This window comes from Microtus pennsylvanicus, chromosome 5, assembly GCF_037038515.1.
Source record: "Microtus pennsylvanicus isolate mMicPen1 chromosome 5, mMicPen1.hap1, whole genome shotgun sequence".
NCBI lineage: Eukaryota > Metazoa > Chordata > Mammalia > Rodentia > Cricetidae > Microtus > Microtus pennsylvanicus.
Window position 1 is genome coordinate 88,540,590 of NC_134583.1, and position 24,670 is coordinate 88,565,259.

General features: G+C 47.7%; 1 protein-coding gene across 1 annotated transcript; it reads right to left on the reverse strand.

Annotated features, from left to right (window-relative positions):
• Window positions 1-69: 69 nt before the first annotated feature.
• Tsga10ip (testis specific 10 interacting protein) lies at window positions 70-20,535 on the reverse strand. Its single transcript, XM_075974592.1, has 9 exons — window positions 20,531-20,535; window positions 19,882-19,957; window positions 11,601-11,740; window positions 10,825-11,519; window positions 10,495-10,642; window positions 6,060-6,230; window positions 967-1,066; window positions 651-769; window positions 70-206 (listed from the first exon to the last, which is right to left on the reverse strand). Exons 1-9 carry the CDS (start codon window positions 20,533-20,535, stop codon window positions 71-73), a joined length of 1,590 nt encoding a protein of 529 aa, XP_075830707.1. The 3' UTR covers window position 70.
• Between the last annotated feature and the right edge of the window lie 4,135 nt (window positions 20,536-24,670).

The following is a 24,670-nucleotide window of genomic DNA, read 5'->3' on the forward strand; positions in this document are numbered from 1 at the left end:
GCCACTACCTCTCCCCCAACGCATAGCCAACTTTCCTCAGAAATCTCACACCGTACTTGCCATAAAGCATTTAATTTTTATCGCAGGGACTGTGTTCTGGGTCCAGGGTCGGGGAGGGAAGCCTTCCAGGTGGGCTGCTGGTGGGTTCTGTCTTTGGGGGGCTCTGAGAAGAGGAATCCATTTCTACTCCAAATGACCGGTTGCTCCTTAAAGACACAGATGGAGGTCAATGGGCTCCACAGCGTCCTACCCCATGCTCAGTGCAGTCTTTCACCCCATGAGTCCAAATCTAACTCCTCTGCTTGGTGGCTGTGAGTCTCTGGGAAGTGACATCCCTCCTGCAGTCACGGGGTTGTTTTGGACTGTTTTGTGTTTTACCGTAAACTGAGTCTTATAATCCCTGCTCTATACCATATTATTTATTCTAAGGTGTCAGGGGCGGTATCGGGTGACATATGGCACCAGCTGCTTGGCGTCTTCTTGCTCAGGGTTGCAGACTAGCTTTAAGACTCATTTGTTCCTGTGTCCTGAGTAAGGCCCTACTCCAGCCTCATCGGGAGGTGGGAACAATAACCTCGGCCCCCCTTCCGGGTGACATGAAGAACACTGGGAGGACCAGCGGCTGGTGTGGCTGCCCTGTCCCGCCTCACCTGTGTTTCCGAGAGAGGCCCTGCACGTTGCCTGCCTCTGCCAACAGCTGTTCCTCGTCTACTCCCAATGCTGACAGCACCTGGGAGAAGCGCCGATTCACTGTGAGTCTGGCGTTGGTCTGACAAGAGAAAAGAAAGGTTCCTCTTCTTCACCAAGGCTGCTGGGGCCACTGCGGGGCTCTGATCATTAAGAAGGGGGTCCCAAGCCTTCTGGGGGAACCCTCAGGGCCCCACTCCAATTTTGTTTCATTGCAAGGCAGCTCCTTTCGGGGAGCGAGGGAGGGGGCTGTCTGCCTACACAGGTGTTAGCCCTCACCTGCATGGCCTGCTGGAACAGGAAGGGCCGGGCCTGCACCCTGTGCTGGATGCCCTGCAGCTCTGCCTGGTACTCAGCGAAACGCTGTCGCTCCTTGCACCTGTAAGAAAGGTGGGCCTCTGGGTAGCTGCCCATGGACACACCCCAGGCCAGAGGCTGTTGGTTCTCACTGGAGCTTAGTAATATAACGGTTCCTCCTGACGCTCACAAAACTATTCCATTCCCATTATGGCCCTGTATTTCGTGGGTGGGATTATTAGGGTGGGACTTATTTGCCCCATTTTACTGATGGCTCAGGAAAGTCACATGAACTTATCCAAGATTGTAGGATTGAGCACCTGTCCCAAGTTTAGGTTGTGTATCCAGGGCTTGCCCTACCTTCTGGCCACCCCCAAGGAGGGAACCAGTTCTGGCTTCTGAGCTCTTTCTTGCACAGCCTCCCCCAACCCCTTTTCTCCCCCTCTTGCAGGTCAGGAAATGATGAAGAGTCTTGTGCACAAAGGGGCATCTCCCAGAGCTGGTGTCTAACATTTGGGAAGCCGAGCAGTAGAAATGCCTGAACTCAGAGCTAATCTGGGCTACAGAGTAAGCTCCAGGCCAGTCTGGATTGCAGAGTGCGATTCTATCAAAAACAAAAAAGACCTGGGCTGCATGAGAGAAAAACTTACTGTTTACAAAAATCAGCCTGAGAATGTTAAGATGGCGCAGCAGGTCATTGTGCTCGCCACACTTAGGGCTGGCAGCTTTCGTTCAAGCTCCAGAGCCCAGAGTTGTCCTCTAACTGCCATATCTGTGCTTTGACAAGAGCTCCTTTTCCTTCCGTGTGACCCACAACCCCGTAATTCCAGCATTCGTCAGGCAGAAGTGTTGGGATAATCTTTATGAACACTGTGTGAAAATGCCTGTGCCTAAGGCACCTTCTGATTGGTTTAATGAAGAGCAGAGTGGCCAGTAGTTAGGCAGGAGAGGGTAGGCGGGACTTCTAGGCAGAGATAGGAACTCTGGGACAGAATCTGAGGTGGGAGAGTCACTAGTCAGATGCAGAGGAAGTTGGACATACAGTACTGAGGAGAGGTAACGAGCCACCTGGCAGAATGTAGATGAATACAAATGAGTTAATTTAAGTTTTAAGAACTAGTTGGGAACAAGCTTAAGCTAAGGCCAAGCTTTCATAATTAGTAAGAAGTCTCTTGTCTTCAGGAGCTGGTGGTTGAAAGAAAGACCTGCTACACAGGAGTAGGAAGATATGAAATTCTGTCTGCTACATAGTTCTAGACCAACCTGGGCTAGCTGAGACTACAAGTCTGCTCCTCCAGCCCAGTGTTAACACTGCCTCTGACCTCACTCCTCAGAGGACTAGACATCTGTCAGTTAGTGCACATAGGACGTGCCCAGCATGGAGTGGCAGAATCCACAAATGGGATGAGAGGGATAAGCAGATAAGGCCTGAAACTCATGCTAGGCTCTCAGGTATGTACATCAGACACCCAGGGAAGGCCCTCCCGTGCTAGGCCAGAGAAGGAAGCTTCCTCACTGGAGGACGACAAAACAAAACAACATCTGCTAGGAAAACCATGCCAGGACCACAAGCTCCGACTAAGAAGAGCCTTCACCAATAAGAAGAGACTTTGAGAGGTTACAAGTGTGGAGGCATTAGGACTCTGCCTTTTGCTTGATGTCCTGTGTGCTGTTGTTCTTGTATAGTTTGGGGTTTTGTTTTTTGAGACAGGGCCTCACTATGTAAACCAGGCTAACCTGGAACTCATTCCCAAGAGCTGGGACTAAAGGCATGTGCCACTGTGGTGGCCATCTTCCTCTTTTAGATAGGGTCTCTCACGACGCTGGAGCTCACCGCCTAGGCTAGACTGGGGGCGGTCAGCAAGCTTCCATGCCAAGCACTGGGGCTGTAGGGCCACACAGCTGCACCTGGGTTCACTTTGTTATTTTTTAATTAAAAAAAAAAACATGAGTGCTAAGGATTCAGCCGGGCCTCGTGCAGTAAGCACCTTGCTGGCTAAGCTGTCCCCCAGGCTTCTACTCATTCAGGTTCTAGAGACTGGATTGCGCTTTGTAGTCTAGACTAACCTGAAGCACAATCCTCCTGTCTCAGCCTCCCAAATGCTAGAATTACAGGCATATACCAACATGCCAAGCTTGTTTTGTCTTTGAGACAATCTGGCTATATTGCCCAGGCTGGACTCAAATTCCAGGCCGCAAGCTATCCTGCTTCATCCTTCTAAGTAGCAGGGTGAATCGTGTACGTCATTATGCCCAACTTCTTGCTGGGTATCTACTGTCATTTCCGTCAGAAAGGAAGTACATGTCTTAAAGTCCACACCAAAAGAAGAGAGGGAGAAAAAGGACAGAGAGAGAGAGAGAGAGAGAGAGAGCGAGAGAGAGAGAGAGAGCGAGCTGGTGCCAGTAGGTACCACCGCTGGGAAGCAACGAGTCTTGGCTGTAAAGCTGAACCACCTCACGGGGAAAAGCGTTCCTTTGTGGCACTTGTCCCAGCCAGGCTGGCGGACTAGCAGGGAAGGTCTGTGCCTTCACCCTGAAGGGAGGAAGAAGGGTCTAGCACTCCTCTCGTGCACCTGTTGGCTGGAGAGCAGACCTTATTCTTACCGCTTACTCAAGAACAGATGCCAGCAGGGCATGGTGGCACAGGTGCTTGTCATCTCAGCTCCTGGGAGACGGAGGCAGGCAGATTGCCACAAATCTGAGAGCAGCCTGAACTACAGAACAAGACCTATCTCAAAAGAAAAATGGGTGGGGGGTGCAAGACGGCCTGAGGGCCTGAGTTCAGTCTCCAGGACCCGCATGGTGAAAGGAGAGAACCTGGCTCCTGCAGGATGTCCTCTGACACACTTTAAAAAGAAAAAGTTGCTGGGCGGTGGTTGTGCACTCCTTTAATCCAGCACTTGGGAGGCAGAGGCAGGCAGATGTCTGTGAGTTCAAAAAAGCTCCTTATAAGGAGAAACGAGGCAGCACATGTCCCTAAAAGACACTGTCTATAGAGTTATCTGTAAGGTTGAACTAGCCTGGTGCGGTGGCACACTCCATTAATCCCAGCACTAGGAAGGCTGAGACGGGGTTCTCTGTGTTTAAGGGCAGCCTGCTCTACATGGCAAGTTCCAGGCAGCTAGGACTACATAGAGAGATCCTGTCTCAAAGTAAAAATAATAATAATAATTAAAAAATGAAATTGACACAAGAAGACGGACTCAGCTTAGGTGACCTGAGCCCTGCCAAGTCCTTGGTGCCGTGCTGCAGCACCAGAACCTTCTTCCCACACCTCCCGAGCCAAAGAAAAGCAGGCCTGGAGAGGGCCCACAGGTGGTCAGGTCACGGGCTCGAACGACTGTACTCAGTCACGTTGTCTATGGCATGAGGTTGGGCCTTTGCAGGGACTCCCGTGTGTCCTGTCACTGAAGATCAAGCACTAAGGCACCCAGTGTAGCCAGGTAACTGGTGGCTATAAAGCAAATGACCCTAAGAGAGACAAACATGGACCCGCCTAGGAAGGAGAAAAAGACGGGATCTCCTGAGGAAATCAGGAGCACGTGGGGCAGAAGGGAGGGTAGAAGGGGAGAGGGGAGAAAAGAAGTGGAGTGGGGGAAAATGTATAGCTCAATTAAAAACAATAAATAAATTTTTTTAAAAGAAAGAAAATGGTCCCCAAAGAGAGAGGCACTATTAGGAGGGGTGGCCTTGTTGGGTAGGTGTGGTCTTGGAGGAAGTACATCACTATGGAGTCAGGCTTTGAGGTCTCATATATGCTCAAGCCACGCCCAATGAGACAGTGCACTTCCTGTTGCCTGCACAAGATATAGAACTGTCAGCTACTTCTCCAGAACCATGTCTGCCTACCTGCCGCCAAGTCCCGCCATGGCGATAATGGACTAAACCTTTGAACTGTAAGCCACCCTCTTAAATATTTTCCTTTATAAGAGTTGCCATGGTCATGGTGTCTCTTCACAGCAATGCCAACCCTAAGACAGTAACCAAACAACTGCAGGGCTTCCTTCAGGCCTCTGTAGCACTGTGTGGGTACTGGCACTACCTAACTCATGGCCCATTAGGAAGAATGCCTGATTTGTTAAGTGGCTTCCTAGAAATATAGTCTAAGTTAGGTGGAATGATACAAGCCTTAATCCCAGCACTCGGGCACAGGAGGATTACTACATATTCAAGGCCAGCTTGGTCTAGATAGTGAGTTCTAAGACAGCCTGGGCCTCCAGGATGCAAAAGAGAAAGAGCTGGGCAGAGTGACACCTTTAATCCCTGTACTTAGGAGACAGTGGAAGGATTTCTGTGACGGCCAGGCCTGCATGTGTACCTGCATGGCTCCCAGGCCCACCAGGGGTACATAAGAGACCCTATCTCAAAAAGGGGGCAGCGAAAGTATGGAAAGACATCGAAGCTCATTATCCCAGCTGGCCATGCATACTGTCTCCAGGAGGGGAGCCCCTGGGACTATTTATCACATAACTATCTCTAAAATCTTCAACATTTTAAATATATATATTTTATATGTACGAGTGTTTAGCCTGCATGTATATAAGTGTACCATATGTGTGCCTAGTGTTTGCAGAGGCCAGAAGAAGAGGGTGTTGGATTCCCTGGAACTGGAATGACAGACAGTTGTGAGTCCATGTGGGTGCTGGGAACTGAACCCAGGACCTTTGTAAGGGCAGCAGACTCTTAACCACTGAGCCATCTCTCCAGCCACTCAACAATTTATTTTTGAGACAGAGTCTCCCTGGCTTTCCTATGATTCACTAGACCAGGCTGAGCTCAAATCCCAGCAATCTACCTGCCTCTGCCTCCAGAGTGCTGGAATTAAAGGTGTGAGCCACAATGTCCAAACGTCCTGGACTTTTATAACAGGCGTGTCTGGCCCCAAGAAACCAAAACATAAGACTTGAAATCATGACTGTGCACAGAATTTGAGAATCTAATATTTGAAGGGGTTACTATTCACCCACCTCTTCTCCAGGGGCCTCAGCATCTCCATTTGTAAAATGCAGCTGAGGGGCCTGGCCTGCCCGCTGTGGGGTCTTGCAGCCTGCCGCCCAGCTCAGCCTCCCTCCTACCTCAGCTCCTCTAGTTTGCGCTGAGCGGTCAAGGCCCCTCGGCTCCCTCTGGGCGTGTAGGCTGCCAGACAGCGAGCCACCTTCTGCTGCACCTGGTGCTCCCGCGCCCTGCGCATCTCAGCCTGCTGCCGCTCCTCCAGCTGCTGCCGTTCCCAGGCCTGCAGCAGGTTTCTGGGAAGGAAAGGGAGAGGTCCATGAGGTATCAGGAGATTCAAGGAAGGCCAGGGAAGCATAGAGGAACACGTAAGCCTTGGAGTGGGAGGAAGTCTGTGTCCTGGGAAACAAATGGCATTTCATGGAAGCCAGGCTCCACGGAGCCTGCAGCCATCTTAAAGCCTTTCCCTCTTCTTCAGCAGAGAGATCCAGTTCTTTTGTTTGTTTATTGTTTTGTTTTTTCAAGGCACAGTTTCTCTCTGTAGCCCTGGCTGTTCTGAAACTTGCTCTGCAGATCAGGCTGGCAGGCTGGATTCAAATTCAGAGATTTGCCTGCTTCTGCTCATGAGTGCTGGGATTAAAGGCATGCGCCACCACCATCCAGCTTTAGATCCAGTACTTAACTCTTGGCTCAGGCCTCCTGAGCACTGTAGAGCTCAGCCGAGGCTTCCTGGGTTGTGAGGAGCTCAGCCCACAGCCTGGGACCCTTTCTGCATCGCTCCATTACCTTGCCCAGCAGCTGTCTTTGAGAAGGGCAGGTCTCTAACCCTTTCCTCCACAGCAGCGAGGTTAGTCCCTAACAGCTCAAGGCACAGATGGATGGATAAATGTGTGGGAAAGAATAAAATTGTTGAAGGGATCAAGATGTGAACATGTGGGCAAAAAGTGTGGATAGCTGAACAGCAAGTAGACAAGCCTGGAACATTCTTTCCCAGATATTATGGACAGTTTGCTCTCATCAGCCTTGTCTGTAGTGAAATGTTATGGCTCCCAGAAAGATTTCCCCTTGGCTACTCTGTCTCCTTTCTAGGAATCTCCGTCTCTAGCTACATACTTCGTTCTTTCATTTCTTATGTATCCCTGGCTGGCCTCAAACTCTTTCTATAGCTAAACCTCATGCCTCCACCCCCAGAGTGTTGGGATTACAGGCTGTGCCACCACCTGGGCTTTAAAGCTTTCTTAACAGAAGAAAGGACTGGAAATATCATGTGTCTTGGTTTGATAAGAAACCATTAACTGCCAGGTGGTGGTGGGTCACGCTTTTAATCCCAGCACTCGGGAGGCACAGACAGGAGGATCTCTAATCTGAAGCCAGCCTGGTCTACAGAGCAAGTTCTAGGACAGACAGGACTACACAGAGAAACCTTGTCTCAGAAAACCAAAATAAGAAAAAAGAAAGGGAGGAAGGAAGAAAAGAAGAGAATGATCCTGCCTCAGAGTGGTAGGAGAGAACCAGGGAACCAGGTACTGCCACTATCCACACATGCCTACACTCACACAAAATAAATTTAAAAACAGAAAATAAAAAAAGGTCAAGCATTGTGATATAGACCTATAATGCTAGAACACAGGAGGCTGCAGCAGGAGAATTGTAGCGAGTTCAATGCCCTTTGGAATACATAGCTAGTACCAGACATGGCAGGGGTGGGAGTGGTAGAGCACTGGCTTCTCTTCCAGGGGCCCCGCTCACAGCCTCCACAACACTCATTCACATGAAATAAATCAATCTTAGGGCTGGGGAGATTGCGCAGTAGGTAACAGAAGAGGTAGGTTCAATTCCTAGCACCCACACGCTAGCTACTTAATAACCAACTCCAGTCCCAGAAGATCCGGTGCCCTCTTCAGGCCTTCCTGTGCATGAAGCACATTCATGGTACATGCACCAGACATGTATGTGGTACACAGACATACATGCAGTCAAAATACCCACACACATAAAATAAAAATAAATTGTAGAGCACAATAAAAATCAAATAAATAAATAATAAAAATTAATTTAGAAATAGAAATATTTTTTTAAAAAAATACTACAAAGCTGGGCAATGGTGGCGCACGCCTTTAATCCCAGCACTCGGGAGGCAGAGGCAGGCGGATCTCTGTGAGTTCGAGACCAGCCTGGTCTACAAGAGCTAGTTCCAGGACAGGCTCCAAAGCCACAGAGAAACCCTGTCTCGAAAAACCAAAAAAAAAAAAAAACTACAAAATCTTTGTGGTTTTTTTTTTAATTTATTTAACTTTCTTTTATGTGGATTGGTGTGATGGTATCAGATCCTGGAACTGTAGTTACAGACAGTTGTTAGCTGTCATGTGGGTGCTGGGAATTAAACCCGGGTCCTTTGGAAGAACAGCCAGTGCTCTTAACCGCTGAGCCATCTCTCCAGCCCCTTAAAAATAATTTTTGTTTTGTTTTTCTGGACAGGGTTTCTCTGTGTAGCTTTGGAGCCTGTCCTAGAACTCACTCTGTAGACCAGGCTGGCCTCAAACTCACAGAGATCCGCCTGCCTCTGCCTCCTGAGTGCTGGGATTAAAAGTGTGCGCTGCGACCACCTGGCACTAAAGAATAATTTTTTAAAATATTTTTTAAGATTTATTTATTATGTATAGCGTGTTCTGCCTTCATGTATGCTTACAGACCAGAAGAGGCCACCAGAGCTCATTACAAATGGTTGTCAGCCATGTGGTTGCTGGGAATTGAACTAACTGCTGAGTCATCTCATCAGCCATAAAAAATAATTCTTAAAAAAGTATAAAAACTAACCAGCCAGGGGCTGGAGAGATGGCTCAGTGGTTAAGAGCATTGCCTGCTCTTCCAAAGGTCCTGAGTTCAATTCCCGCAACCACATGGTGGCTCACAACCATCTGTAAATAAATAAATAAATAAATAAATTTTCTTAAAAAAAAAAAAAAACCAGCCAAGTGTGATGGCACACACTTTAATCTCAGCACTTGGGAGACAGAGTCTGAATCCAGTGTGGTCTACAGAGTGAGTTCCAGGACAGCCAGGACTACACAGAGAAACAAATCTACAATATAGTGGTTATGATTTTTCACAAGATTTACGGTGGATTTGAAAATCGCTAAGAGATTAAATTTTAAGTGTTCATTTTAGAAAATATGTATGCTAATACACACTTTAATTAGTTTGATGTAGCCATACATACACATAATTTTAAACTAACAAAGAGTAAATCTGTAAGAAAGGGTTATTAGGGTACTCTGAGACTCTGATGACCAAGGGTGGTGGTGCAGATCTGTAATCCCAGCACCAAGACAAAGACAGAAGGATCCAGAAGGATCAGAAATTCAAGGTAGCTCCAGCTGCATGATAAATTCAAGGCCAGCCTGAGCTACATGAGACTGGGCTTCAATACTTCCTCTCATCAGAAAAAAAAAATGCTGAGAATATGAATTTGAATTTTCCCCAACCTCACATGCCACTTCTTTTTTTTTTCAGAATGAGTTTGGATATTTATTTAGTTACAGAGGGGAAGGGGAAGGGGAGAAGGGAAAAGAGCAGAGAGGCAGAGAGAGAGAAAGAGAAACAGAGGGACCCCACATGCCACTTCTAATCGGTCCCCAAGGCCCACTAAGTCAGGGTCTAAGAATCTCAGGGCTGGGCAGCAAGATGGCTCAGGTCAGGAACTTGCTGCCAATCCTGACAATGTAAGTTCAATCCCCCAGGCTCACATGGTGGAAGGAGAGAGCTAAGTCCCCTCCATATGCCTGCACACGTAGACAACAGACAAAATATAATATTTTTTTTAGATTTCATGACTGATGATATAGCTCAATAGTAGAGCCTAGCATTCTCGAGACCCCACCCCTCAACACACACAAACTAGGTTTCTATAGAACTCTGGAGTGGGTCCTCTTCTCTCCATCCACACCGGCACATGGTTCTGGCCCTCATTATCCCTTGGCTAACAGTTGCCTCCAGGCTTCTCTGAGCCGCTAGTCTCTTGTTCTAGCCCAAGTGGAGCAACTGGAACTAAACACATTGGCCATCCATCTTTTTTTGTAGACCTTGGACTTGAGACTGGCCCAAGTCTTCCCTCCCTTCTGTCCTGAGGACTCACAAGAAGACAATATATGTTACATCAATAGGCTGAAGGATGGGGCTGGAGAGATGGCCCAGAGGTTAAGAGCACTGACTGCTTTTCCAGAAGTCCTGAGTTCAATTCCCAGCAACCACATGGGGGCTCACAACCATCTGTAATAAGACCTAGTGCCCTCTTCTGACCCGCAGGCAGAACACTGTATATATAATAAATAAATCTTTTTTAAAAAATATAGGCTGTCGGATGGATAGGAGAAAAGAAAGGCTGAAAAGTGGCGTGTGTCAGTGCAGCAGAACAAGGAGACAGACGGACACTATCAAGAGAAGGCTGGTGGATGATCAGGAAACCTGGTGAATGGGTGGACTAGGAAGAGACTCACATGTAAAACTGGTCTCTTCCTACCCTCGCCCTCAGTTCTTGCTCTCCTTCCTCTTTTCCCTCACCTGGTGGCCTCCTGCCGTTTATGGAAGGTGCGATTGGGGAAGTTGGTAGGTAAGTAACTTTCATCATCTCCCAAGATAGGGGTCCTCCTACCCCTGGTAGAGGCCTGGACAGCTGCCCGCAATGCGTTCCAGGTCTGCTTTTGGGGACCTGTGAATGGGGAAATCAAATCAAGATCACGTCGTCTCCTGGGTCACTGGGAGTCCTATCCAGCAACCAGACAATCCCTAGCTCACCCCAGCCTCTACTACCTATCCCTACCACCACCCCAACCTTCCGAGTGCCGGTCTCCCACAGCTTCCAGGCACCTCAAGCCTCCTGGCTGCGCTCACCACAATCCAATTCCTCCTGTAACTGCCGGTGTAGCCGCTCTAGGTCCCAGGGCCCCCTCAGCTCCTTGGCCCTTGACTTCTCCTTCTGCAGCTTTCGGAGGCTGTTGGAGCTGGAGCTGCTTCCCTGGCTGTGGCCCTGCAGCTCCCCTTTCGAAGCCTTTTCTCCAGAATTCCTCCCCTTATTATGAGAGCTGCCTTTCCTCCTGTTGGGGGCGCTGTGTTCCTCCTCCTCTGTCACCTCTGAGATCCACTCCTCCTCCGAGATCAAGCTCCGCTCCCCAGGGCTCAGAATCTTCTCTGTCTCCTCTGCATCCTGGCCTTCCACCTCCGAGGCATCCTCACATTCTGACCCTGACCCTTTTCCTGGTGGCCAGAAGCCACCCTGGCTGCTTCGTTCCAGCCCTTGGATCTCTGCTTTGCCAAGAGGGAGGGTTTTGCTGCCCCAGGTCCCTATCTGATTTCTCTTCTCCAGGTTTTGTACTTCTGTCTTCTGGCAGAAGCCAAGGTCTTCTGAGAGGCTGCTTACTGACTTGCGCCTGGACTTGAGCTGGAGCCCAGCTGGGGGCAAAATCGGGGCTCGGTGGCCATGGGCCACGCAGGAGCTTGGCTGAAGCAGAGCCTGACCATCTATGATGAAGCTCTCCCAGGCCCACTGGAAAGGAAAGGAAGGTTTCCGAGCAGGTGAACTGAACAGACTGAAGGAGAGGACAGAAGTCAGTGAGGGTCCCTAGTCCATCCACACACACCCCCACCCCAGTCCATCCCCAGTCACTTACTCCTCGGCCTCAGCTGAGCCTTGTCCTTTCTTGTTCCGCCTCCGGGTCTTGCGTTCTTTCTTTGTCCTCTGCCCTGCACTCTGAGACCTCTGCAGCTGGCAGCTCTGACTCTGAAGGCTATCGCCACTTCCAAGACTTGCCTGGGCAGGACCGGGGAGAGGACAGCTTCTGTACCACTCTGTACCTCCCCAGGGGCTTCCTCATTTCCATGCTGTCCCTAAAACTCACTGCCTCTTCTGTTAAAATAGCAAAAGCTGCAGACAAAGCTGGGGAGGTGACTCACAAGGTAAAGGCAATTGTCACTACGCCTGACAACCTGAGTTTGATCCCTGAGACCCATGTGATAGGAGAGAACCAACACCTACCTGTTGTTCTCCGACCTCCACTTGCACACACACACACACACACATACACACATACACACGTGCGTGCGCACGCGCAAATAAAATAAAAAGCTGTAGCTGCTAAGGCACCAGATCTTTAGGGAGTTACACATTTGACCTTTCCAAAAACACCCAAGGAAGTGGGGCTTGCTATTACCCATTTGCAGGCAGAGTTAGGCTCTTGCACTTCCAAGAGGAGAGGCCACATGACTGGTGAGTGGTGGAGCTGGGACCAATACATGTTGTCACTGTTTCCAAATCCCAAATTTGTCACCATTGAACTCTGCTGTGAGAGAAGTGTCCAAATGTTCCCAGCACAGAGATAATAATTTACCTGACTTAATTATTGTGTATATAGGGTTATCGTACTGATCCCCATCAATAGATCTTTTTTTTTTTTTTTGGTTTTTCGAGACAGGGTTTCTCTGTAGCTTTGGAGCCTGTCCTGGAACTAGCTCTTGTAGACCAGGATGGTCTCGAACTCACAGAGATCCACCTGCCTCTGCCTCCCGAGTGCTGGGATTAAAGGCATGCGCCACCACTGCCCGGCTCCATCAATAGATCTTATATTGTTGTTGTTAGTTTTTGCATTTTGTTGAGATAGGGGCTAAGGATGGTCTCAAACTCACTGTGTAGCTAAGGATAGCTTTTGTTTTGTTTTGTTGTTTGAGACAGTTTCTCTCCCTGTAGCCCTGGCTGTCCTGGAACTCGCTCTGTAGACCAGGCTAACCTCGCTCTCACAGCGATCTACCTGCCTCTGTCTCCTGAGTGCGGGCATTAGCAGGCATGTGCCACCCCTGCATGGCGGAGGGTAACTCTGACTACTGCTTCTCGGGCCTTCACCTCCCAAGTGCTGGAATGACAGGCTTAGGCTGCACCAGCATGTCTTCTTTAAATCTAGGAAACTGTCTGGGTGTGATGACACATGCCTGTAACCCCGGATACCAGGAAACTGAGATGGGAGGCTTATGAGGTCTAGGACAGCCCAGATAATTTGGTGGGAGCCCACCAAACAAACAAATCCTCCACCACCACCTCCCAAACAAAACAACAACAGCCAAGGCTAGCATTCTTTTGGCTGTCACACAGGGCTCTGGACTTAGTGCAACAAAAGTGGAAGAAAGTGATTTATTTCCTAAAAGCCCTTTCTGCCCTGCCATGTTCCCAAATTGTTCCATCTGTCTGTCCTCTGTGTACCTGCCCCAGGCTTTGCTAACTGTTACCAGAATCTTAGCTCTAGTTTTATGTTTCCTCGAGACCTCAGGCAGCCCTAGCTTCTCTTGGCCGAAGATGCTGCTGAGCAGTTGGAAGTTCCCCAGCTGGGCTTGCCTCCCTCACCTGTTTCTCCGGAGAGATGCTTGATAGAAGTTTGAACAACCCTGTGGCCGTCCCTGGAGCCAAGGGCTCTGTGCTCTGCTTTGGTCTCTCCGATATGGTCCTGGTCAGCAGTTGGTCAGGGTTTAGCATATTGGTACCCTGCCGTCTCCCACGTCCATCTGCCAGCTCTGGAACTGCCCTCTCTGCTATCTCCATGACAACCAGGCTATGACCAGTCTGAATGACTCTAGCAAGAGTACTAGGTAGGGGTCAGCCAGGATGTATGATGCTGACTTCCTTCCAGAGATGGCGTTCAACAGGACCCAGGACTGCACTCTGCCTCTGCCTCCTGGGCTGGTGTAAGCTCCCTACCTCTTTAGACCTATGTTTGCCTATCTGTTGTGAAAGGAACATCAGAACTTGTCATCTCAAAGGACCCTCAAGTCCTGTGAAGATGTCCACACAGTTGATACGTGAGGCATGTCATGTTCCTCAGCCTGCCTTCAGCTTGGTTGAGCCTCATCAGTGATGTAGGATTCCCCTCTGTATGCTGTGAATATGTTTTATTACCATTGGTTAATAAAGAAGCGGCCTCAGCCTATGGCAGGGCAGAATAAAGCCAGGTGGGAAATCCAAACAGATATATTAGAGAGAGTAGATGGAGTCAGGGAGATGCCATGTAGCTGCCAAAGGAGAGAGACGCTGCCAGAGCCTTTCTGGTAAGCCACAGCCTTGTGGCGATACACAGATTAATAGAAATGGGTTAATTTAAGACATAAAAGTTAGCTAGAGGATACAGTCAACAAGACAAAACAACAGCCTACAGAATAGGAAAAGATCTTCACTAACCCCACATCAGGACAGAGGGCTGATCTCCAAAATATACAAAGAACTCAAGAAATTGGACACCAAAAGAACACATAATCCAATAAAAAAAAAATGGAGTACAGACCTAAACAGAGAACTCTCAACAGAGGAATCTAAAATGGCTGAAAGACATTTAAGGAAATGTTCAACATCCTTAGTCACCAGAGAAATGCAAATCAAAACAACTCTGAGATTCCATTTTACACCTGTAAGAATGGCCAAGATCAAAATTACTGATGACAACTTATGCCGGAGAGGTTGTGGGGAAAAGGGAACACTCCTACATTGCTGGTGGGAGTGCAAGCTGGTACAACCCCTTTGGATGTCAGTGTGGCGATTTCTCAGAAAATTAGGAAACAACCTTCCTCAAGACTCAATAATACCACTTTTGGGTATATATCCAAAGGATGCTCAATCGTGCCACAGGACATGTGCTCAACTATGTTCATAGCAGCTTTGTTTGTCATAGTCAGAACCTGGAAACAACCTAAATGCCCCTCGACTGAAGAATGGATAAGGAAAATGTGGTACATTTACACAATGGAGTACTACACAGCAGAAAAAAATGATGACAGCTTGAATTTTGCAGGAAAATGGATGGAACTAGAAAACATTATTTTGAGTGAGGTAACCCAGACACAGGAAGACAGTTATCACACGTACTCACTCATGGGTGGTTTAAACATAAAGCGAGGAAAACCAGCCTACAAACCACAATCCCAGAGAACTTAGACAACAATGAGGACACTAAGATTATTTGGGTCTGGGCAGCCGAGAAATGAATGAATGGTCTCCATTTACACATGAGATCTTATACAATTACTCTGCTCCCCAAGCCTCTGGCTGAGCCAGTCCACTGGATAGCATGCCCTCCAGAGGCAGCAAGTAAGTCAGAGCTGAGAATGGCTGTGCTTTGATCTTAGATTTTCTGGGTGTGCCTGTGTGTATATGTACTTTGCTTTTGTTTTGATTTTTCTATGGATTTTGTTGTTTTGTTTATATTTATTTTATCTTAGGCAGTGTCTCACATGTAGCCCTAGCTGGTTAAAAGTCACTATGTAGACCAGGCTCTCCTTGAACACACAAAGTTCTGTCTGCCTCTGCTTCAATAGCACTGGGATTAAAGTCATGTGCTACCATGCCCTCAAGTTCTCAGCTTTCTCTATGTGGATGCTGGGAATCTAACTCAGGTTCTTATGACTGGGTAGCCACTGAGGCATCACTGCAGCTTCATCCCCCTTTTTATTTGGTTTTAGGATTGGAACACAAAGCCTCATGAATCCTAAGTGCACACTCAGCCCTGAGCACAGCCACAGCCCTCCCACTGAGTGCACACTCAGCCCTGAGCACAGCCACAGCCCTCCCACTGAGTGCACACTCAGCCCTGAGCACAGCCACAGCCCTCCCACTGAGTGCACACTCAGCCCTGAGCACAGCCACAGCCCTCCCACTGAGTGCACACTCAGCCCTGAGCACAACCACAGCCCTCCCACTGAGTGCACACTCACTCAGCCCTGAGCACAGCCACAGCCCTCCCACTGAGTGCACACCCAGCCCTGAGCACAGCCACAGCCCCTCACTGAGTTTTTGTCTTTTTCTTTCTGTTTTATAGGAGATTTTTGTTTGTTTCTTTAAGCAGTGTCCTGTATAGCCCAGGCTGGCCTCATGCTTTACGTGTAGCTGAGGATAGCTTTGAACTTGTTCTTCCCGCTCCCTTCCTGAGTGCTGAGATTACCAGCCGGCATCACTGAGTCCGGCCAGTATGGCCGTGTCTGGGTGGAGTCTTAGCCTATAACTTTCTTCATTGGTTTTGGAACAATTGAAGTTTGTATTGTTTTGTGCCCAGTACTCTAGAAGAGCAGTCAGTGTTCTTATCCTCTGAGCCGTCTTTTCAGTCCTGTCAACGTGACCCACATTTTGCCCCTTTTGAAGTCCTTGTCCTTGTCAGAAATATAAACAAATTAAAGTTGAACTTTTCTTCCTTTCCTTTTCCTTCCTTCCTTCCTCCCAGAAAGGGTCTCATATTGTCCTGGCTAGCTTTGAACTTCTTACACTGACAATGATAAACTTGAACTTCTGAACTTGCCTCTACCTCTCTGCTCCAGCTTACAGATGTGCACCACAACGCCTCATTTATTCGGTGCTGAACATTGAACCCACAGTTTTATACATTCTAGGCAAACATCCTACCTACTGAAACATGCCCCCAGCTCCAAGGGTAGATTTATTTATTTTTATATGATTGTGTATGTAGGGCGGGGTGTGTGCCCTGGGACACACGTGAACATAGAGGACTTACAGAAGCAGTCACCTCTCCCCTTCCACCGTGCAGATCTGGCAGTTAAACTTAGGTCATCAGGTTTGTTGGCAGACACCTTTGCCTGCTGAGTCATTTTGCCAGTCCCCTGTGGTGGATTTTTTTTTTTTGAGACAGGGTTTCTCCGTGGGTTTTGGAGCCTGTCCTGGAACTAGCTCTTGTAGACCATGCTGGTCTCGAACTCACAGAGATCCGCCTGCCTCTGCCTCCTGAGTGCTGGGATTAAAGGTGTGCGCCACCACCGCCCGGCTACCCTGTGGTGGATTTTGCGGGAGTAAGTTGGTAACAACATTGATTTGGAAAGAAATGGTATCCTGCTGAGATCCTAGGCCTGCCCTGCACTAGTGAACCTTTGTCTCCGTTTTTTTCCTCCTCCTCTTCCTCCTCCTCCTCACTCTGTAGACCAGGCTGGTCTTGAACTCAGAGATCTGCCTGCCTCTGTGGAGTGCTGGGCTAATGGTATGTGTCACATGCCCTGCTGAATTGTTTGCTAATTCCAGATCCAGTACTGAATGCTTCAAGGAGACTCAAGAGGCTGCTGCTGTGGTGGTGGCCCAGGGGGTCAGCAGTGCAGGTGACCTCCGTGGAGGATGGGCCTAGCAATGAGAACTGACTGGCTCTAGGGTGAAAATGAATGGACCCTGCCAAGGGAGCCCAATAGGATGGGTCTGTGTGTGCCGCCAAGTGGAAGAAAAGTGGAGCAGTCAAAGCAGAGGCGCTGCCCTTTGTTGGAGCTGAAGTTGGAGCTGATCTGTAACGGTGGCCAGAAAGCCAGGCAGTACCTGCAGATAGGAGCAGCATTTTCTATTTTTCACTTTTGATATCTGTCTGGTTATTTTGTCTGAATGTACGTTTGTGCACCATGTGCCCAGGGAGGCCAGAGTGGGTACTGGATTGCTGGCACTGAAGTTACGGAGGGTCAGGAGCCACCGTGTGGGCACCAGACACTGAACCCAGGTCCTCGGCGAGAGCAGTGCATTCTGCTGGAATAGCTTTCCTCCACCGTCTGGAGCGGCTACTGCCGACTCCTTACCACTTTCCTGCTTCTATCCCTGTGCCCCACAACAACGGGATAGCAGAATGGGATGGGGGGTAAGAACAGGGAAGCCTGGTTTTCCCACTCCTTGGGAGTAGGGGCTCCAGCACCAGGAGAGAGGTGAAACACCAAATCCAAGTGAGTCAAGCCCAGAGATCTGACTACTCACAACATCAGCCATTTCTTTCCAGTCATTCATTCACTTATTCTGTTTATTAATTATTGTTGTGTATGAGTGATAAAGCTTCTGACAAAGCCTGTGTGTGGAGGTAAGAAGACAACTTTGTGGAGCCTCCTCTCGCTTGTCACCTTTATGTGGCTTCTGGGAATGCCGCTCAGATCGCCACACTTTCACAGAAAGATTCTACCCGTTGAGTCGTCTTCCTAGCCCCTATGTTGTGGTTTAGGTGGTTACCTCTACCATCTTATGTAAACGGAGGCTGCTCTTTCGTTCCTGAATAATCACAGAAACTATATTAATCGCAACACTGGCCTATAAGCTCAGAAGCTCGGGGTGGGGGGAGTTGTTTTTGTTTTGTTTTCTTGAGACAGAGTTTCTCTGTTGCTTTGGAGCCTGTCCTGAAACTAGTTCTTGTAGACCAGGCTGGCCTCGAATTTACAGAGATCTGCCTGCCTCTGTCTCCCGAGTGCTGGGATTAAAGGTGTGTGCCACCACCGCCTGGCTTAGCTAAGACTTCTTAATAACTAGATCTTACACCTTAAATTAACAAATTTCTATTAATCTGTGGTATTGCCATGAGGCTGTGGTCTATCGGGTAAGGTTCTTTTCTGGCGTCTTCTTGGGCAACTATATGGTGTCTCTTTGACTCCACCTACTCTTTCTGTATATCTCTTTCAGCCTGGCTGTATTCTACCCCGCCATAGGCCAAAGCAGCTTCTTTATTAACCAGTGGTAATACAACATATTCACGGCATACAGAGTGGAATCCCACATCAGTCTCACTCTGGAGCCAGGATAGCCAAAAATTTTCTTAAAGGTGTGAGCCTCCACACCAGGCTAGCAGAGATTTTTTTTTTTGTAGTGACTTCAGGTGACCACAAGACTAACTGCTAAGGGAAGTTAAATGGGAGATTCAGGAAAGACACTTGTTAGGGAGACAATTAGACACTTGAGCTGAGAGAAGGGATGGAGCAGAAGTCAGAATACTTCGGGGTCAGGAGAGGTCAGGGAGATATGGCATGGAGACCAACAGATTAAAGTGGTCAGCAAGAACGAAGATTGTGATTGAGTGAGGTGCCACACATCTTTAATCCTGGCACTTGGGGGCAGAGGTGGGCAGATCTCCTTTATAAGTTCAAGGCCAGCCTGGTCTATATAGTGAATTCTAGAACACTCAAGAGACTCTGTCTCAGAGACAAACAACCAAAAAAAGAGTGAAGATTGCTGAGTAAGAGAGAGCTCCTAGCCAGAGCCACAGAGAGATCAACCACAGCAAGGCCAAGGATCAGCAGGGAGCTTGGCAGCCTTCCTTGGTCCCTAGACTCATTCTCTAAGGAGGCAGGAGGAAGACGTATCACAGATTTCTGCAAGGCAGACTAGGGATGCAGCTGGGGCGGCTGAACAGCTCAGTTGGTAACGGTGCTTGACCTGATTTTGATTCCTGCATGGAAGACAAAGGACCCACATGGTAGACGAGGACAGATGCATGCTCCTCTGATTTCCGAGTGCACCATGACATGTATCCTGCCTGCCTTCCTTTTGGTGGCACTAGGGTGTTGTAGGACATTATCTCTAAGGAATATAAAGAAACGTCTTCTCATCCCAGACAGAGAACCAACACTAGTATGGATGTGGGTGAGGGGTTACTTACTGGAGCAGAAATGAGTCAGGGACGGCTGCATTAACAGAACCCACCCCAGCATGGGAGGTCACTCACAGAAGCTGCAAACCGGAGCTCACTGCACAGCCTGCAGGCAGCTCACATGTTAGAAACTGCTCTTTCAGGTAACTCGGATGCTTTCAAACAGGGTCTCACTATGTAGCCATGTCTGGCCTGGAACTTGTTACATAGACCAGGCTGGAACTCACAGATCCGTGTGCCTCTGCCTCTGGAGTGCTGGTTAAAGGCATGCATCAGGCAAAAATGTAATTCTTAACCAGAAGGGAAGGCATCTGTTCCTAAAACAATCCCAGAGAGAAGCAATCTCTACAAAACAATTCTGCTAAGTCCCTGTCAAAATCTCAGCTGACGGGCTGGTGGGATGACTCAGCCATTAAAGGCTCTTGCAGACAAGCCTGCTGACTCAGACTCCATCCTGGGAACCCACGGGGTAGCAGAGACCTGTGCATGCTGCACCACACCCCACACACGAAATACATAAGGTTTTAGAAAACAATACCTCAGTTGTCTTTCCAGGTCTTGATAAGCTGACTTTAAAATTCACATGGAAACCCAAAGGACTCAGGATAGCCAGTCTTGAAACAAAACCAACAATACATCAGATGACATATTTTACATTTTCTGATCTTAAAGTCTTGATAAAAACTTCATCCAACAGCCAGGCAGTTGTGGCACATGCCTTTAATTCCAGCACTCAGGAGAGGCAGAGGCAGGTGAACTCTATGAGTTTTCAAGGCCAACCTGGTCTATAGATCGAGTTCCCGGAGATCCAGGACCACACAGAGAAAAAGTGAGGAAGGTGGTGGCACACATCTTTAATCCCAGCACTTGGGAGGTGGAGACAGGTGGATCTCTGTGAGTTCGAGGCCAGCCTGATCTACAGAACTAGTTCCAGGGCAACTAGGGCTTTTACACAGAGAAATCCTGTCTTGAAAAAAAAAATCTTACCTTTTTCAAGTTGTCCCCAAGCCTTGTGCAGAATGCTAGGTCACCCTCTTCCTGCCCTAGGCACCCCCGCTCCTCCCTATGTCCCCACAATATGAATCGCCATCTGACTTGCTATTTCTGGGAGTCGTCAGCTGTCAGCTGTCGCTCTTCTTCAAACTCCAAGAACATTTTGTTTGCAGAATTACCACCATTTAGAACACTCCATGTGGCATAGATAGGTTCTTAGATTCTTTTTTTATTATTGATATTTATTGAGCTCTACATTTTTCTCTGCTCCTCTCCCCTCCCCACTTCAACCCTCCCCCAGGGTCCCCATGCTCCCAATTTACTTAGGAGATCTTGTCTTTTTCTACTTCCCATGTAGATTATGTCTATGTAAGTCTCTCTTAGTGTCCTCATTGTTGTCTAAGTTCTCTGGGATTGTGGTTTGTAGGCTGGTTTTCTTTGCTTTATGTTTAAAAACCACCTATGAGTGAGTACATGTGATAATTGTCTTTCTGTGTCTGGGTTACCTCACTCAAAATAATGTTTTCTAGTTCCATCCATTTTCCTGCAAAATTCAAGCTGTCGCTATTTTTATTTTATTTTTTGCTGTGTAGTACTCCATTGTGTAAATGTACCACATTTTCCTTATCCATTCTTCAGTCGAGGGGCATTTAGGTTGTTTCCAGGTTCTGGCTATGACAAACAAAGCTGCTATGAACATAGTTGAGCACATGTCCTTGTGGCACGATTGAGCATCCTTTGGAATATATACCCAAAAGTGGTATTATTGAGTCTTGAGGAAGGTTGTTTCCTAATTTTCTGAGAAATCGCCACACTGACATCCAAAGGGGTTGTACCAGCTTGCACTCCCACCAGCAATACAGGAGTGTTCCCTTTTCCCCACAACCTCTCCAGCATAAGTTGTCATCAGTGATTTTGATCTTGGCCATTCTTACAGGTGTAAGATGGAATCTCAGAGTTGTTTTGATTTGTATTTCTCTGATGATTAAGGATGTTGAACATTTTACTTAAGTGTCTTTCGGCCATTTTAGATTCCTCTGTTGAGAGTTCTCTGTTTAGGTCTGTACTCCATTTTTTTTTTATTGGATTATGTGTTCTTTTGGTGTCCAATTTCTTGAGTTCTTTGTATATTTTGGAGATCAGCCCTCTGTCTGATGTGGGGTTAGTGAAGCTCTTTTCCCATTCTGTAGGTTGTCATTTTGTCTTGTTGACCGTGTCCTTTGCTTTACAGAAGCTTTTCAGTTTCAGGAGGTCCCATTTATTAATTGTTTCTCTCAGTGTCTGTGTTACTGGGGTTCTATTTAGGAAGTGATTCTCTGTGTCAATGTGTTCAAGTGTACTTTCCACTTTCTCTTCTATAAGGTTCAGTGTGGCTGGCTTTATGTTGAGGTCTTTGATCCATTTGGACTTGAGTTTTGTGCATGGTGATAGATATGGGTCTATTTTCATTCGTCTACATGTTGATATCCAGTTATGCCAGCATCACTTGTTAAATATGCTTTCTTTTTTCCATTTGATTTTTTTGCTTCTTTATTAAAGATCAGGTGTTCAAAGATGTGTGGATTGATATCTAGGTCTTCTATTTGGTTCCATTGGTCCTCCTGTCTGCTCTTATGCCAAAACCAGGCTGTTTTCAGTACTGTAGTTCTGTGGTAGAGTTTGAAGTCAGGGATTGTGATGCCTCATGAAGTTCTTTCATTGTACAGTATTGTTTTGGCTATCCTGAGTTTTTTCTTTTCCATATGAAGTTGAGTACCATTCTTTTGAAGTCTTTGAAGAATTTTGCTGGGATTTTGACGGGCATTGGGTTAAATCTGTGAAATTTTATTTTTTAAAACTCCATTTAAGCCGGGCGGTGGTGGCGCATGCCTTTAATCCCAGCACTCGGGAGGCAGAGGCAGGCGGATCTCTGAGAGTTCGAGGCCAGCCTGGTCTACAAGAGCTAGTTCCAGGACAGGCTCCAAAAGCTACAGAGAAATCCTGTCTCAAAAAAACCAAAACTCCATTTAAGGGGCTGGAGAGATGTCTCAGAGGTTAAGAGCACTGGCTGCTCTTCTAGAGGTTCTGAATTCACTTCCCAGCAACCACATGGTTGCTCACAACCATCTTTAATGAGATCTGGTGCCTTCATTTGCCTTGTAGGTATACATGCAGGCAGAACATTGGATCCATAATAAATAAATCTTAAAAACAAAACAAAAAACTTCGTTTAAAAGCATTACATCTCTTACTGTACTTGTTTGGCTCTTTAGGTTAGGTTACCATGATCTTTAAGATTTATCTGTTGTGATTCAGTCTCATATCAATAAAGCAAAATAAAAAAAAAAGATTTATCTGTTGTAACAAAGACTCTTTTTTTTGAGATAGGGTCTCAATATGTGACTCTAACTGATCTCAAAATTGCTATATAGACCAGCCTTTCACTCACAGGAATCCTCCTGCCTCTGCCTCTGCCTCCTGAGTGCTGGAATTAAAGGTATGGCCATATCCAGAACTCTCCTCGCTCTTTTTCTCTGTTTTCCACGTTCTTGTCACATGCACTTACTACTGTGCATCCATGTGTTCACGGAAGACCTGGGAGCGGCATCAAGCTATTCCAGGGGAGACTATAGGCATCTTTTTCCTTTTTTTAATATTTAAGTTTTTGTGCATGAATGTTTTGCCTACATGTATGCTGGTGCCTGAGGATGACAGAGGAGGGCACCTGATCTGGAACTGGAGTTACAGACAATTGTGAGCCACTGTGTAGGTGCTAGGAATCAAACCAGGGTCCCCTGGAAAAACATCCAATGCTCTCAACTGCTGAGCTATTTCTCCAGTTCTTTGTCTGTTTTTACATCATATCTCTTGAACTCCTGGTCCTCCAGCTCCCATTATCAAGTGTCGGGAATACCCTGGTCTCCCTCCTCTGGCTACCACGCCCAAATGTGAGTGTTATTGACTTAGTGAACACCAGCCTAGACCTCTCTTGGGAAGAAGTCTAAGGAGACCAGTGGATTATGGGTGAAAGAACCATGGCAACAGAGTAGATTTTTCAAAGCGGGTTCCCCACTGACGTACCCACCAGCAGGATATAATTTCTGTGCCCAGGAACCTTCTCCAGCAATGGGTGAGGTTAGACTTGCCCCTTAGGCTTCTTTCTGGTGGGGACTTAGAAGCCCATCTCTCCTCTGTGTTGTAAGTTTGCTGAACAGATCTTGCAGTGAGCTGCAGGGGGCTTTCCAGTTGGCAGTGAGAGTCATAGCCTTTGGCTGACACAGGTTGTGCCACACCCAAGGCTGAAGCCTTCACACAGGCCTTTGCGCAAGGCTCTCAGATAGCTCAAGAACAGAGGGAAAAACTGGACCATGATGGCAGCACACGCCTTTCATCCCAGCCTTCAGGAGGCAGAGGCAGGCGCATCTCTGAGTTCGAGGCCAGCCTGGTCTACAAGAGCTAGTTCCAGGACAGGCTCCAAAGCTACAGAGAAACCCTGTCTTGAACAAAACAAAACAAAAGAACAGAAAAGAACAAAGGGAAAAATGGTCAACAGACTAGTAAGGTATAGACTGGCTCTTCTAGATATTACCCTGAGCTGTTTTATTCGTCCCCACTCTAGGAGGCATCCAAAGACCTGGCCCTGCTGGAAGCACTGCCCTTCTGAAGCCTCTGTCCTCTGACTCAGGAGGCTAGCCCTTTCCCATTGTTCTGAGGCCCTAAGATAGGAATTGGCTGGTGTGGGGCTGGAAGGGTGGTTCAGCGGTTAAGAGCACGGACTGCTCTTCCACAGGACCCAAATTTGGTTCCCAGCACTTACAACAGATATCTTACTGCTCCCTGTATAGCCAGGCAGTGGTGGTGCACGCCTCTAATCCCAGTACTCAGGAGGCAGAAGCAGGTGGATTTCTGTGAGTTTGAGGCCAGCCTGGTCTACAGAGTTAAGTTCCAGGGCAGGCTCCAAACCAAAGCTACACAGAGAAATCCTGTCTCGTAAACAAAACAAAACTACCTATAACTCCAGTTCCAGAAAACCCAACACTTCCCATCTCTGAAAGCACCCGTGGGAATAACTCCCACTTTTTTAAAACAAAGATTTATTTATTTATTGTGTATACAGTATTCTGCCTGCATGTATGCCTGCATGCCAGAAGAGGGCACCAGATCTCATCACAGATGGTTGTGAGCCACCATGTGGGAATTGAACTCAGTACCTCTAGAAAAGCAGCCAGTGCTCTTAACTGCTGAGCCATCTCTCCAGCCCCTATAAACCCTACTTTTAAAATTATTTTTTCTCTGTGGTAGTGCACACCTTTAATCCCAGCACTCTAGAGGAAGCAACGCTTGGATCTCCTGAA

What these genes read in the sequence shown, in the direction of transcription:
- Tsga10ip (XM_075974592.1), bottom strand. An exon ending in AAACGGCAGGAGGCCACCAG is followed by an intron (nt 6,231 to 10,494) that starts GTGAGGGAAAAG and finishes TTTCCTTCCCAG; the next exon opens with AAACCTGCTGCAGGCCTGGG. An exon ending in TGTTCCAGCAGGCCATGCAG is followed by an intron (nt 770 to 966) that starts GTGAGGGCTAAC and finishes TTCTCTTGTCAG; the next exon opens with ACCAACGCCAGACTCACAGT.